General features: G+C 44.0%; 1 protein-coding gene across 1 annotated transcript in view; it reads right to left on the bottom strand.

Moving 5' to 3' along the window:
* Window positions 1-12,649, bottom strand: part of LOC147017282 (uncharacterized) — a 350,244-nt gene that overhangs the window by 239,554 nt on the left and 98,041 nt on the right. Inside the window, exon 5 of the mRNA XM_085847971.1 lies at window positions 7,359-7,420. Within this exon, the coding sequence (XP_085704097.1) occupies window positions 7,359-7,420 (62 nt within the window). The remainder of the gene's footprint in view (window positions 1-7,358; window positions 7,421-12,649) is intronic.

The following is a 12,649-nucleotide window of genomic DNA, read 5'->3' as shown; positions in this document are numbered from 1 at the left end:
GCGAACTGCCATAGTTGATCTAGCTTCATCTTATACTCCAAATCAACCTAACTATAAATGAAGGAAAGAATAATAGGAAAATTATCTAACTTGATTTATACACCAAAAAATATAGTACTTATAAGTTATGTTTTATAGTGAGCAAATGCGTAGGATTAGTGGAATGATGCATTAGACAACAGATGGACTCCGTTTTGTTTTGAATTCTTGCATCCGGGATTAGACTAGGGTGGGAAGTTGTACTGTATGGTAGGTAAGTGGAGACAGAGCTGACGTTGCTTCCCTTTCTGGATGCAGACTCCGGAGAGCCTGAAGAAGGAAGGTGGGGGCAGTGTTGTGGGAACGCGCTCTACAGGGTAACTTTGAAGAGTATAGTGATGGTTGTTTCCCATATTACATGCGTGAGAACAAGTATGAGGTCATTTAATTATGATAGAGAATCTGCGTAGTTTTATGTATAAAAATATGCCGTCACCCTTCTCCAGTGTGTGCTAATAACCGCTTTCCCTTCATCACCTTTTTTGTTGTTTTTACCTTCGTAATCTGTCATAAATGTGTCTTTAAAACATCTGACAGGCTGTCGGCACAATTTTAGGTGGGAAAGCTGCCATGACAGAGAAGCATGCCAAAAATGTTGGGTGATAGGTCAGGGGAGGGTCAGCCCTGCCCACTGACCAGGTGATGAACCATTGGCAGCTGAGCAGAGAGGGACTAAGAGAGTCTCAAAATGTGGTGGGGGCCAAGGTACAGTACGTGTATTAGGCATGTCCGGCTATGCGTGCGGCAAGTGAGTTGCGAGGGGAGCTTTATCACGGAGCCTGTGCAAGTTCATTGTCGGCGTTCCTCCACAGAACGAGCTATGCAGCACAGTTGTCAGTCACACCCCACCAAAGCAAGCCACGCCCACTCGACCCATTCACGCTTGTTCCAGTCACAGTCTGAGAATGCTCTCATAGAAGCTGTGTCGCTACTTGGAAATCCTGACGGACGTAGCTTGTGTTATTTTCAGCCTTGTCCATTTATATCTATCTATAATTCCAGCAATCTCTGTGTGTGTGTCTGTCTGTCTGTATGTATGCGACCGCCGTTTCTCGACGACTGCCGGTCCAATCTGATTGAAACTTGCCAGGAATATTGCCGGGCACCCGCGGATGTGCCTTTTTCGAGGTTTGATATCAATCGGACGAGCGGTTCCCAAGTTACGGCCATTTATCTGTCAACCAATGACAAGACACGGCGCTATGACATCACAATTAATGTTTATTTATTTCTTTATTTATTTTTGCACGATTGACGTCACAATTCTTCTTCTTCTTTGTTTGGTAAGACGTCACAATCGACGCTGGGGACCTGAGTATATGCCTTTTCAAGGTTTGATATTAATGTCTGTGTGTCTGTATGCGACCGCCGTTTCTCGATGACCACCAGTCCGATCTGATTGAAACTTGCCAGGTATATTGCTGGGGACCCGCGGATGTGCCTTTTCAAGGGTTGATATTAATCGGACAAGTGGTTCCCAGGTTACGGCCATTTATTTACCAAACCAATGACAAGACACGGTGCTATGACATCACAAATGATGTCACAATTAATGTTTATTTCATTTTAAATTAAACTAAACTAACTCTATATTCCTCATCACATGCTAACGGTAAACAGGGATCACAACAATTTAAAGGACGCACAAGGAAGATTAAACACGGGGTTTTAAAGATTACTCCTGGAATCTTTCATTTATACAGAAAAGTGCCATTAGACAAGACAGCCGGCTAAAGAGGAATGATGATGGGAAAGCAGTGGGACCTGATGAGATCCCAGTGGAAGTGTGAACCTGCCTCTGTGAATATGGGGTTCAGGTGTTGAATAAACGATTCACCTGTGTTATGATAACAGAGGAGATTCCAAGGGGATGGAGGCAAAGATATTAATGTCTGTGTCTGTAGGCGAGAGAGGGGGGGTGAGAGAGGGGAGGGAGAGAGGGGGGTGAGAGAGAGCGGGCATCACAACTCAAGAGAGGGGGAGAGAGGAGAGGCGCGAGAGGGGGATGGGAGAGGGGGTGAGAGTGGGAGCAAGAGAGGGGCGAGAGAGGAGGGGGAGAGAGGAGGGGCGAGACTAGGGGGAGAGAGAGGGGGACAAGAGAGGGGGAGAGAGAGGGGGGCAAGAGGGGGGGAGAGAAAGGGGGGCGAGAGAGGGGGGGCGAGAGAGAGGGGGCGTCTCAATTATTATTCTTCTTCGTTTGATATGATGTCACAATTGACGCTGGGGACCTGAGTATATTTCCCAGGTGTTTCCCAAGTTATAGCCATTTATGATACGGTTGGTCTGATCTAATTGAAACAATGCCCCAATCCAGTCGTCGTTTACGAGAGCGAAGGAACGAAGCTGGACATACTGGCACGCACCTACGGGCACGCACCTACGGGCACGCACAAGTATGTCTAATTACTGAGAAATGCATGAAGCCTTAAGGATTAGGTACATAAGGTTCCCAATTGTTCATAAAGTCAAGGGCACATGCAGGTTTGGGGAGGGATTATTGTCCAGCATTGCTTCCTTTCGTATCCCCGCTCCACGTGCCAATAACTTTAACCTCACTTGGTCTCTGGGTACATTCAAGTATCTCTTATCGCTATTAGTGAGTTGTACACATCTGTTAAAGGACAGATAATGTTTGGGTGATTCACACCCAGGACGAGACCATGTCTGCGCCCGGCGATTTAGCTCAGTCACCAATAGAGTAACGGGCCCATGGCACCGATCAACATGACATCAATTGGTCGGTGGTTTCATTCTATCTCTATCGAGTGCAGCCTGTGGCTGCTGGTTGCATCATTGGTTGGGATGAGGCTATGCCACTGATGCAGTGTCCTCCTTACCAGTACACTGGTACTCATTTTGCCGACCTCGGAAGGATGACAGGCTGAGTCAACCTCCTGGTGTATTTTAATTCAGCGGCCAACGGGGCTTGAACTGAGGACCCCAGGACCCCAGGATCCCAAGCCGCCACCCTAACTACTAAGCCAACACCAGGCTTGGTGGTGGTTTCATTGAAGTGTGGCATCATGGCAAACAGGCATGTGATCCACCTCAAAACTGTAAATCAGTTGGCCATCGGGACTGCTTTGACATGATTAGTCAGGATTCAGACGAACCCGACAGCTGCAACAATATATACATCACATGGAAATGTGCAAATTAGTCAATACATCAGCATACAATATGACATAATTCACTTGTGAAACATTCTTGGAAGAATTAAAATAAGTAGTGACAATTCATACTAATTTGGTTTGCACTAATTTGGTTTACAAAAAATACCAAAATATTACAAGAAAGAATAAATTACTCCAAAAAAAAAAACCAGTAAAAATAAAATAAACTATGTATTGTTATTCAAATTATCATTATTATGTTAGTAATCATAAATATCTGATTTTGATAGCCTTAATGTGTTGCATACTCAAGACTAGAACGACACAGAGTAGAGCGCAAACCTCCGTCAAGCTGAACAGTTTACATTTTGTATTCCACTGATAGACTGGATGGATCTGGATCTGGACCTGAACCAAAATCAAATGAGCTTGTTCTTGTCACCAACTCAACTCATCCACCGAGTTTTGTCATAAATCATCCACAACATTTTGCAATATCGTTGTATATATAATTTTTGGCCCCATCTCTCAATGGTGAAGAATCACTTACAAAATTCAATTATCAAGATCAATATTCAGATCTCCAACAAAATATAATTAATTAGTCCTCGTCACACACCTAACCAGTCCACCAAATTTCGGCGAAATCCATACAAAATGTTTTAAGATATTCTGCTCAGAGACAAACAAACAGACAAACAGACAGACAGGGGTGAAAACATAACTTCCGTCCACCTTTGGCGGAGGTAACAAGTACGGAATCTGAGCACTTATTTCAGCAACATGTTGGAAGAATGTCGCCCCGTGACAGGCATGCTAATCTGACAGGCAACTGCAAGATGTAAGTAACACTGAGAAAACAATAAGCCGGCTGTTTAGTGAAAACAGAGATGGTCACAGGTGAGTGAATTGTTCAGTGGGGGCAAATAGAAGAAGTTGCTTCGAGTCCAAATTTGGCAGACCTCGCAAAATTCCATTCTTATCAGCATGCGGAATTCGGTGGCAGCTGCACTTGGCAGGCACAGCCTTGCACAGCATGCTGTGCAAAGGGACGTAACTCTAGAGAGGCCGATCGAAAGTAGCTTCAATCTCCATGCCAACAAACGTCTTTTTGTGAAGTACTTTTGTCCAATTATATTATTGGCTTAGATTTATTTCCTGCGGTAAGGATGCCATTTGGTTCCTCTTTCATGTCCAAGTTGGCAGCCAGTTGCTACTACTGGGATATGTTAGAAGAAATATATGATGTCATAAAAAACAACTGCACAATACGATGAAATAAAAAGCAAGTCAAGGCCTGGAGCACATTCCTGGCACATCTGTTGCCAGGTTCCTTACTGGGTGACCAGGTCCATAAGTGGTGAATTAAAAAGCTTAAATAGAACGAGACAAGAAAGCAATTTGAACAACAGACACTACTCAATACATTAAAATAAATAAATCACAGTATTCCACATGGATAGCTGTATTAAATCATGTAAATGCCTCTCTGAGTTCATTGATGTAAATATCAGTGATATGACAAATATAAATAGAAAGCAACACTGTTTCTTTGTTTTGCTTTCAGCAGTTTGAACAGCATCACAAGAGTGTGAAGAGGTCCATGTAAATAAATAAATATATACATCAACGGGCCCCAACAAACACATTCAAATATTTCAGCCTTTATAATAATGTCCCAAATTGAATGTACTATTTCCAATTAATTCATGACAACAGGCACTCTTACCATTAATTACCTGCATATTTATCCCTGCATTGGTCCTGCCCAAAGGCAGGTTCCATGTTGCCTTAGAGGTCTCATGGCAAGAATCACACTGCGCAGGTTGCAACAATTGCCTACGTTTTATAAAATGCACCATCTTTTGTAAAATACACTTATATGATCACCAGCAACAAATACTAGCAGATGGGTCTCTCGTTCAATGTCCACCCATGGGGGGTGGTGCTCTTACTGATGGAAAGCCTGGCCTGTGAAACACCAGGGTGACAGTTTATAGTCAGGTCAGGAATCAAACCCAGACGAGACAGCTCGAGGGTGTGTGATGGGTTGGCAGGACAGTTCATAGGAAGTGCAATGCCATATAGTCTCCGACCAACTCCTACTACATTAATTGACCCAATTATTAATCCTACCTTCCAGAGCAGTGTTTCTCAACCTTTTTTGTCCCACGCCCCACTTTGATTTTCAAAAAAAATCGTACGCTCCACCATGATTGGAGACACTACAATATACTACATATGTATTCAAAAGGCTTTATTAAAACTTTATTGCAAATTTTATTCAATTGCTACTCACTTCAATGGGAGCCCTGCCCTTGATGCTGGCTGTAGATTTGTTTGATTCGAGGAACCAATTTTGTCAGTTTCAGCCTTAAATCGCCACGTTTCGTGATTTCCAGTCAATTTCTCTTAGCTTGCAGCAAATCGGTAACAACACTAAATCCACATTCGACTAAATAAGATGATGGAAAATTTATCAACACTTCCCTTGCCAAAGTAGTCGAGTTTGGGTATTTATTTTCGCTCTCCTCAGACAACCACATCATGGTTTCTTTGATCTTGAAAAGAGTTTTCACAGACTCATCTTGTTGCAACTCGCATAACTCCTCTAGATATTGCTCTGGTACTTCAGATAAATGCACCAGAAATGGCTGAGTCAACCAAGAAGGGAACTCATAGCAAAGCTATGAAAGAGATCATATATTGATTCATTAATTCTGAATCCTCATGCCGCACCAAAATATTTCCACGCCCCACCTTGAGAAACACTTCTAGAGGGTTTGGACTCCAGCAGCTGATAGGCATGCAAACTTATCCCAAGTCGTTATTTAACCAGCTTGCTAGGACTTGCATGTGATTGAAGTTGATGACAACAGGAGGAGGAGAGGAGGAGATTGGGACCATACTCTGTGCAGAGTGTTGGTGCTGCTTAAGCAGTCTCCTTGGCTATTGGACACAATCCTGGATGGGTCGCCACTCCGACACAGTATACCAGCATGCTGGCACTCATTTTGTCGACCTCGGAAGGATGTCAGGCCGAGTTAACCCCACCTGGTATAAACTCAACAGCTGAGTGGGATTTGAACTCAGGACCCTAGGATCCAAAGCCCACCACCCAAACCATTAAGCCAACACCAGCATATTATGACAGGAAGTTGTAATTTGTTAAGAGTGTCAGTGATAACTCACTGACTCTTATCAACACACTGTGGGATCTTTAACATCGATCCGCCTGACAAAATTCTGAGTTAATTAACGATCCTCTGAAAGATGGCACACTATGTGATGCAACGTCACATCTGCGAAGCACCAATCCAACAGTGTATAGAAGGTCAGGAATCGAACCCATATTATACACCTCTAAAGTGCTTCCTCTGCACCGTGCTGTTGGATTCCCCTCATCCACACCAATGCCATTCACAGTAGGTAGTGATTGATTAGTTAATACACAACATTTTCAGTATTTTGCAGAATTTTTATGAAAAATATATATTTTTGGAGAGGGTGTTTTGGTGGGGGAGGGGGGTTATTTTACATCTACATATACAGCAGGACAATAATAATCAGCAGTTTTCCATTGTCATCACAAATACCGTCATTGCCCCCATTTGCTGTAATAGCCTTCTGATACAAACTGAAAACATGCCTGGTGTTGGTTAGATACGTGTCGTTTTCCTGTCCACAAAGCAATGTGTTCGCAATTAGATTTTAACCAATCCTTCTTTTCCTTGACTTGAGGATGGCTCATGAAACGGACAAAAGAAAAACATGAATGAGTAACACTGAAAAGGAGGAAGCAAGGTATTTTTGAACTGGGCCTGGCATGAACTTGGATTTTACCAAAAAGGCCTGCTCTTTTAAAAAGGTGGGATGGATTTCAGAATGGCAAATAAATAGGACGTCTTCATTTAAATCACAACCAAACTTAATGCACTTATTATAACAAGAGGCATATACAGTATTTCCCATTTGCAAACATGCTTGTATCACAGTGGGTTAGGACGAGTTCTCATAAACATCCTAAGTTGCCAGATGACTCGAAAAAAAAGCAAAGAAGAAGTCATAAATGTTGGTGAAAATGCAAGGTGGGAGGGAGAAGTTTGTTTTTGAAATGTTTGCTGCATTCTCGATATTTGTAATCAAACAAAACATTACCACCGCAACCTGCTAATTATGACTCTACGCCCACAGTATCACATTTACCTTCATCAGGTGCTTGTTGATCCATTTGGTAAACGTTTTCTTCTGCACCTTGTCACGTTCATCTGTGGCACAAAGTGGACATTGAGTGTAGGCAGTGTTACACCCCATTCATGATGGTTTGCTTTGAGCTCAGATTAGGCCTGCGGAACATTTGAGCTTTCTGGTGTTGCTTTAGTTATCCGGTACAACACTTTTATGACCCGAGAGCATCAAAATACTAGAACAGCACTTTTCGATGTTGCGACGTCGAGAGATATGCCTCTGCCGACATTATTATTGAAGGCTTTTATGTTAAAAAAATATGGCTGCCGAACCATGTGACAAATGATGTCATCATATTTTCCCCCATACAATTTAGCCCGAGATGACCCTCAAAAATTTTCATACTGATCCGATAAAGCATTCGACGTATACAAGTATGGTCAAAACAAGGCAACCTGTGACATCATCAAAACAACCTTTGACATCATCAAAAAAAAATCACACTTCTTTACCATGGGTAGTACTTGACATGTGCCAAGTTTCAATTTTTTCCATGAGTGGTTTTGGAGATACAGAGGTCCAAAGTTTTTCCTATTTTTCAACATGGCTGCCACACCACATGACCACCTATGATTTCATAATTATTATCATTAAACCATTCTACACGAGGAGTTGCACCTATGGTGAAAATTTTGTCTCAATTGGATAAGCAGTTGCAGAGAAAACAAAGAAAATTAGCATGGACGTACGTATGTATGGACGGACAACCCGAAAACATCATGCCTCCAGCGACTTCGTCAGCGGAGGAATAAAAAGACTAGCCACCCTGACTTGTGAAATGTCACCATGCTGCTCTGGTTGAGGACTTACATGTGCTCAGTAAAATATTTCTTTTTCTCCATTGCTTTCCCACTTAAAACGAGAAATTAAAAGAATGGGTGATTCGGGATTCAAAGGGCTGGGGGAATGGGAGGAGGGGCATTCAAAGCAATGTGTTTAAGGACATTTGCACAATGTTTTATAAAAGCTAGCTACATATATTTTATTATATCTTCTTTTTTTTTTTTAGAGGATCAAAGGCTCATGAAAGATCTGTCACACAACACAGGACTCGACTTCTGACAAGCACAGCCAGTGGTGACCTTGGGGGAAGTGACAACCTCCTGGAACAACTTTGGTACTTGTGACGCCATCTTGTGACGTCACTCCTCCCTTCACAGTCAGCGAGGAAATTGAGGAGAAATCTCCTCCGCTCCCTCCCACCCCCTCACCCACATGGGAGACCAATCCACAGGGTAGCATGCACATTTTTGAAATCTTTGGTAGGACTCGGCAAGGGTTAGAATGAAACCGATAACCTCCCAGATTCCAAGCAGACACTCTAACAACAAGGCAATTGCATTAAAACAATTTGGTATTTGAATGGAGCCCTAAAAAAATAAACAGAAAAGGTGAGATGAACCTTAAACACAATTGTACTTTTGAATGCTGCCAAACAAAAAGCTGTGGATTACATGTAACCAGGAAGTAGATGTGATAGAAATAACTCAAGTTTGTGGTAAAGGGCTGAGAAAGGGGTGGGGATGGAGTGGGGAGGGTGGGAGGGGGTGTAATGAGTAGATTGGAGGAAGTAAAGGTTCCCAGTATTTACTATTCAAGCCGTTGTTCACTATTTAAAAAGGGAATGTCTTTGGGGTGGTAGCGAACTCCAAACATTGATAAAATACCTCTTTCTTAATTGCTTGGTAAAAACTTCATCAAGAAAAAATAGATTTATATGGAACAAATATTTAAATCTATTTTTATTCTGAAATCAGTTCCTTTTCCACAACATACCAGACAATTGTTTTACTTTCACACAAGGACTTCAAGGAAGTAATTAAAACACAAGAACTGCCAGGGCTGTCAATTAAAAAGCAAAAACAGCTGCTCATGAATGGACCTCATATAAAGAAGTGAAATAATAATAATACTAAATAATAAAAATGATGGAGATTCCTTAATAAAAGATATACGTATATGTATATATATACATATATATATATATATATATATATATATATATATATATATATATATATATATATATCTCTCTTCTTCTTTCGGCTGCTCCCGTTAGGGGTCGCCACAGCGGATCATCCATATGATCTGCATAGTGATTTGGCACATTTTTTACACCGGATGCCCTTCCTGACACAACCCTGGTCACCTCTTGCGACACAGGGATCTGGTACACCTATTTTTAACCGGGGTATACACCGGCCCGGTACACTGGTACTCATTTCACCGACCTCGGAAGGATGACAGGCTGAGTCAACCCCCTGGTGTATTAATTCAGTGGCTCAACGGGGCTTGAACTTAGGACCTTTTGGATCCAAAGCCGCTGCCCTAACCACTGCGCCAACACCAGGCATGTATATATATATATATATATATATATATATATATATATATATATATATATATATATATATATATATATATATATATATATATATATATATATATATATATATATATATATATATATATATATATATATATATATAGTTACGGCTGTGGAAATTCGCATTACACCATAACGGGCCCGCAGGTGAGATATCTTCATAGGTACATGTGTAGTTAGCCCAAACCCGTTGTATAGAGGGAACTTATGTGATTCATCCGGGTTGCGACGCTTTGAGTTAGCTATTTTTTCTGTTCTATGTTTATTTTGAGCCAACCACGTCTCAACCGCCATCACACAACAACCACGCCACCGCCACCATCTACACTCCCACATCATCGCATCACCGCCATTCCCAAACGGCACCATAACCATCAAACCAACACCGAAAACCCTCCACCACCTTCACCTCTCTCCTTCTACGGCCATTCCTGCACCACCTGTGAACACTGAACGTCGGGCTGTCTCGGGTGCGCTCGGCACCAAACGCCGAACGGGCCCGAGCCGCGAGCGCAAATGGCAGCCTTTCCGAGGGGAAAATTCGGATCAAAAACGCTACATGCCCACTTCTCCTCCGTCCAAATAGCGAGCGCGGGGCGGCTTTTCCCCGCCTCCAAGCGTGTGTATGTAAAGTCCGTATATGCAAATTTTAGGATCAGGAGAGGTTCACGCCCATTTTTGCCTGACCAATGGCTGACCGGGGGGGGGGGCGGCGAGGCCCCGCCTCCCATTGCGTTCTGATCCTAAAATTTGCATATTGGCTGCTCCTGCCCACCTATAAAAAGGCGAGCGCAAGGCAAAGTCGAGTCGGTCAGGTGAAAAGAGTGGCAAAAGTGGAGTTGGTCAGGTGAAAAGAGTGGCAAAAGTCGAGTCGGTCGGGTGAAAATAGTGGCAAAAGTCGAGTCGGTCGGGTGAGGAGAGTGTGGAACTGAGAAGAGTTGCAGGAAGAGTTGAGTTCTGGAGTTGTCTGGAGAGGGTCGTCGAGAAGTGGCTGCTGGGGACGCGTTGCGTTGCGTTGGTGAAGTAGAGGCGAGTGCGCGCGGTGGAATCGCAGGCAAGGGAGCTCGGGTCCAAGGCAAGAAGGACGGCGGTTGGCGACGAGGTTGCGGTGTGGGATCGCTTGTCTCGTCGCGGGACCCAAGCCAGCCAGCCACTCCCCTCCCCCAGGGCATCAACAATCTCCCTTTCCCCCGTGCTGATAGTGCAAAAGGGGGCCCCGTTACCACCCCCCCACACGTGGTGCCAACAAAACCCGCCAAGGAGCACGGAGTCGGGGCACAGCCGCGCGGCCACATTTGTGGCTCGCCCGCCAACGCGTCACGAGGACGCGGGTAGGACCCCCCCCCCGGTCTCGCGGACCTGGCCGCTCATCTAGGTCCCGCGCACATTTGGCCTACGGGCCTGTCTGCCTCCTTGTCTATGAGGGTGGCTTCTTTCCTTTTCTTTTGTGTAAATGTGTGTTGGCGCCGTCTGTGAAGTAAAACTGTATAAGTGTTGCAGTGTGTGCGCGTAGTCGGTATTAACTCTGCGTCGTTGTTGCTTTTATTGTTTTGGTTGCTATATGTGCATTCTGACTGTATGGCTGTATATACATGCTTTCCGTGTGCCGGGAAATAAATGTGCATTGTGTGAACTGTGCCCGTTTCGCTTCGTCTCTTTCGTTTTAATTGACTCTCCATCCTGCTTCACGTAAAGGGTTCGTAGTGGGTGCAAAACGCCCGGTAAATAATCTGAACCGTCGAGGTCGTCGATAACACCGCTCGGTTATCCCGATAGTACAGAACGGGCCGCCCAAGCGGCTCGTGTCCGGAGTCGACCTGCGGCGAGGTACAATCGCCGGGTTTACCATCCACGTGGGTACTTAGGTTGGTCGAGTTTGGCGAACAACCCTATCCTACGTGGGTGGCTGATTGGCACGATTGTGGTGAGGTCGAAAGGCCCACCCGTGACTGGCTCCGGGCAATAGTTCCCGGAGGGTCACGACTGAAATGTCCGTCCGGTGGGCGACATGCCGCGATCCGAGTTACGTGGCCGTCCGCACGCCGGCGGGCACGAATGCGCAACAATATATATATATATATATATATATATATATATATATATATATATATATATATATATATATATATATATATATATATATATGAGGTGTGTTCAAAAGGTATCCAACCTTAATTTTTCGTGCGTAAACAAATGAAGCTAGGGAGGCGTGGTTTGGTGCACGTATGTAGGTGATCCTAATCTGTATGCGTGAATATTTTCCCGCCTGCAGAAACTGTCAGTCGCCGACAGACCGCCGATGAGTGAGGAAGTGTAAGTGAGCGCCGCCGGATTTTCGTTTTTGACAAAATGGCAGAAAAACTTGAACAATGCTACTGCATCAAATTTTATGTAAAGCTTGGCGATTCCCAAGTGGAAACGATCTGCAAGATTCAACAGGCCTTCGGGAACGAAGCAATGGTCACCACACAGATAAAAGAGTGGTACAACCGCTTCAAAGATGGTCGAACATCAGTGGAAAGTGAAGCATGTTATGGTAGGCCCTCAACATCCCAAAATGAGATCGTCATTGACCAAGTGAGGACCCTGCTGATGCAGGATCGTCGAATCACGATCAGAGAACTTGCAGAAGAGACGGGCGTCAGCATTGGATCCGTTCATTCCATTGTGACTGAGGATTTCGGCTTAAGGAGAATCTCAGCGAAGTTCGTGCCAAAGCTACTAACGATCGAGCAGAAGCAACTCCGTTTGGAGATCGCACAGGACATGCTGGAGACTGTGAACAGCGATCCCAACTTTTTCAACACAGTGATCACTGGCGATGAGACCTGGGTTTATGGGTACGACCCAGAAACCAAGTTCC

Source organism: Eptatretus burgeri, chromosome 11 (assembly GCF_056783735.1).
Source record: "Eptatretus burgeri isolate ZD-2024b chromosome 11, Ebu_testis_v1, whole genome shotgun sequence".
Lineage (NCBI taxonomy): Eukaryota > Metazoa > Chordata > Myxini > Myxiniformes > Myxinidae > Eptatretus > Eptatretus burgeri.
The sequence above is the reverse complement of the archived record's forward strand: the minus strand, read 5'-3'. Positions and strand labels throughout refer to the sequence as shown.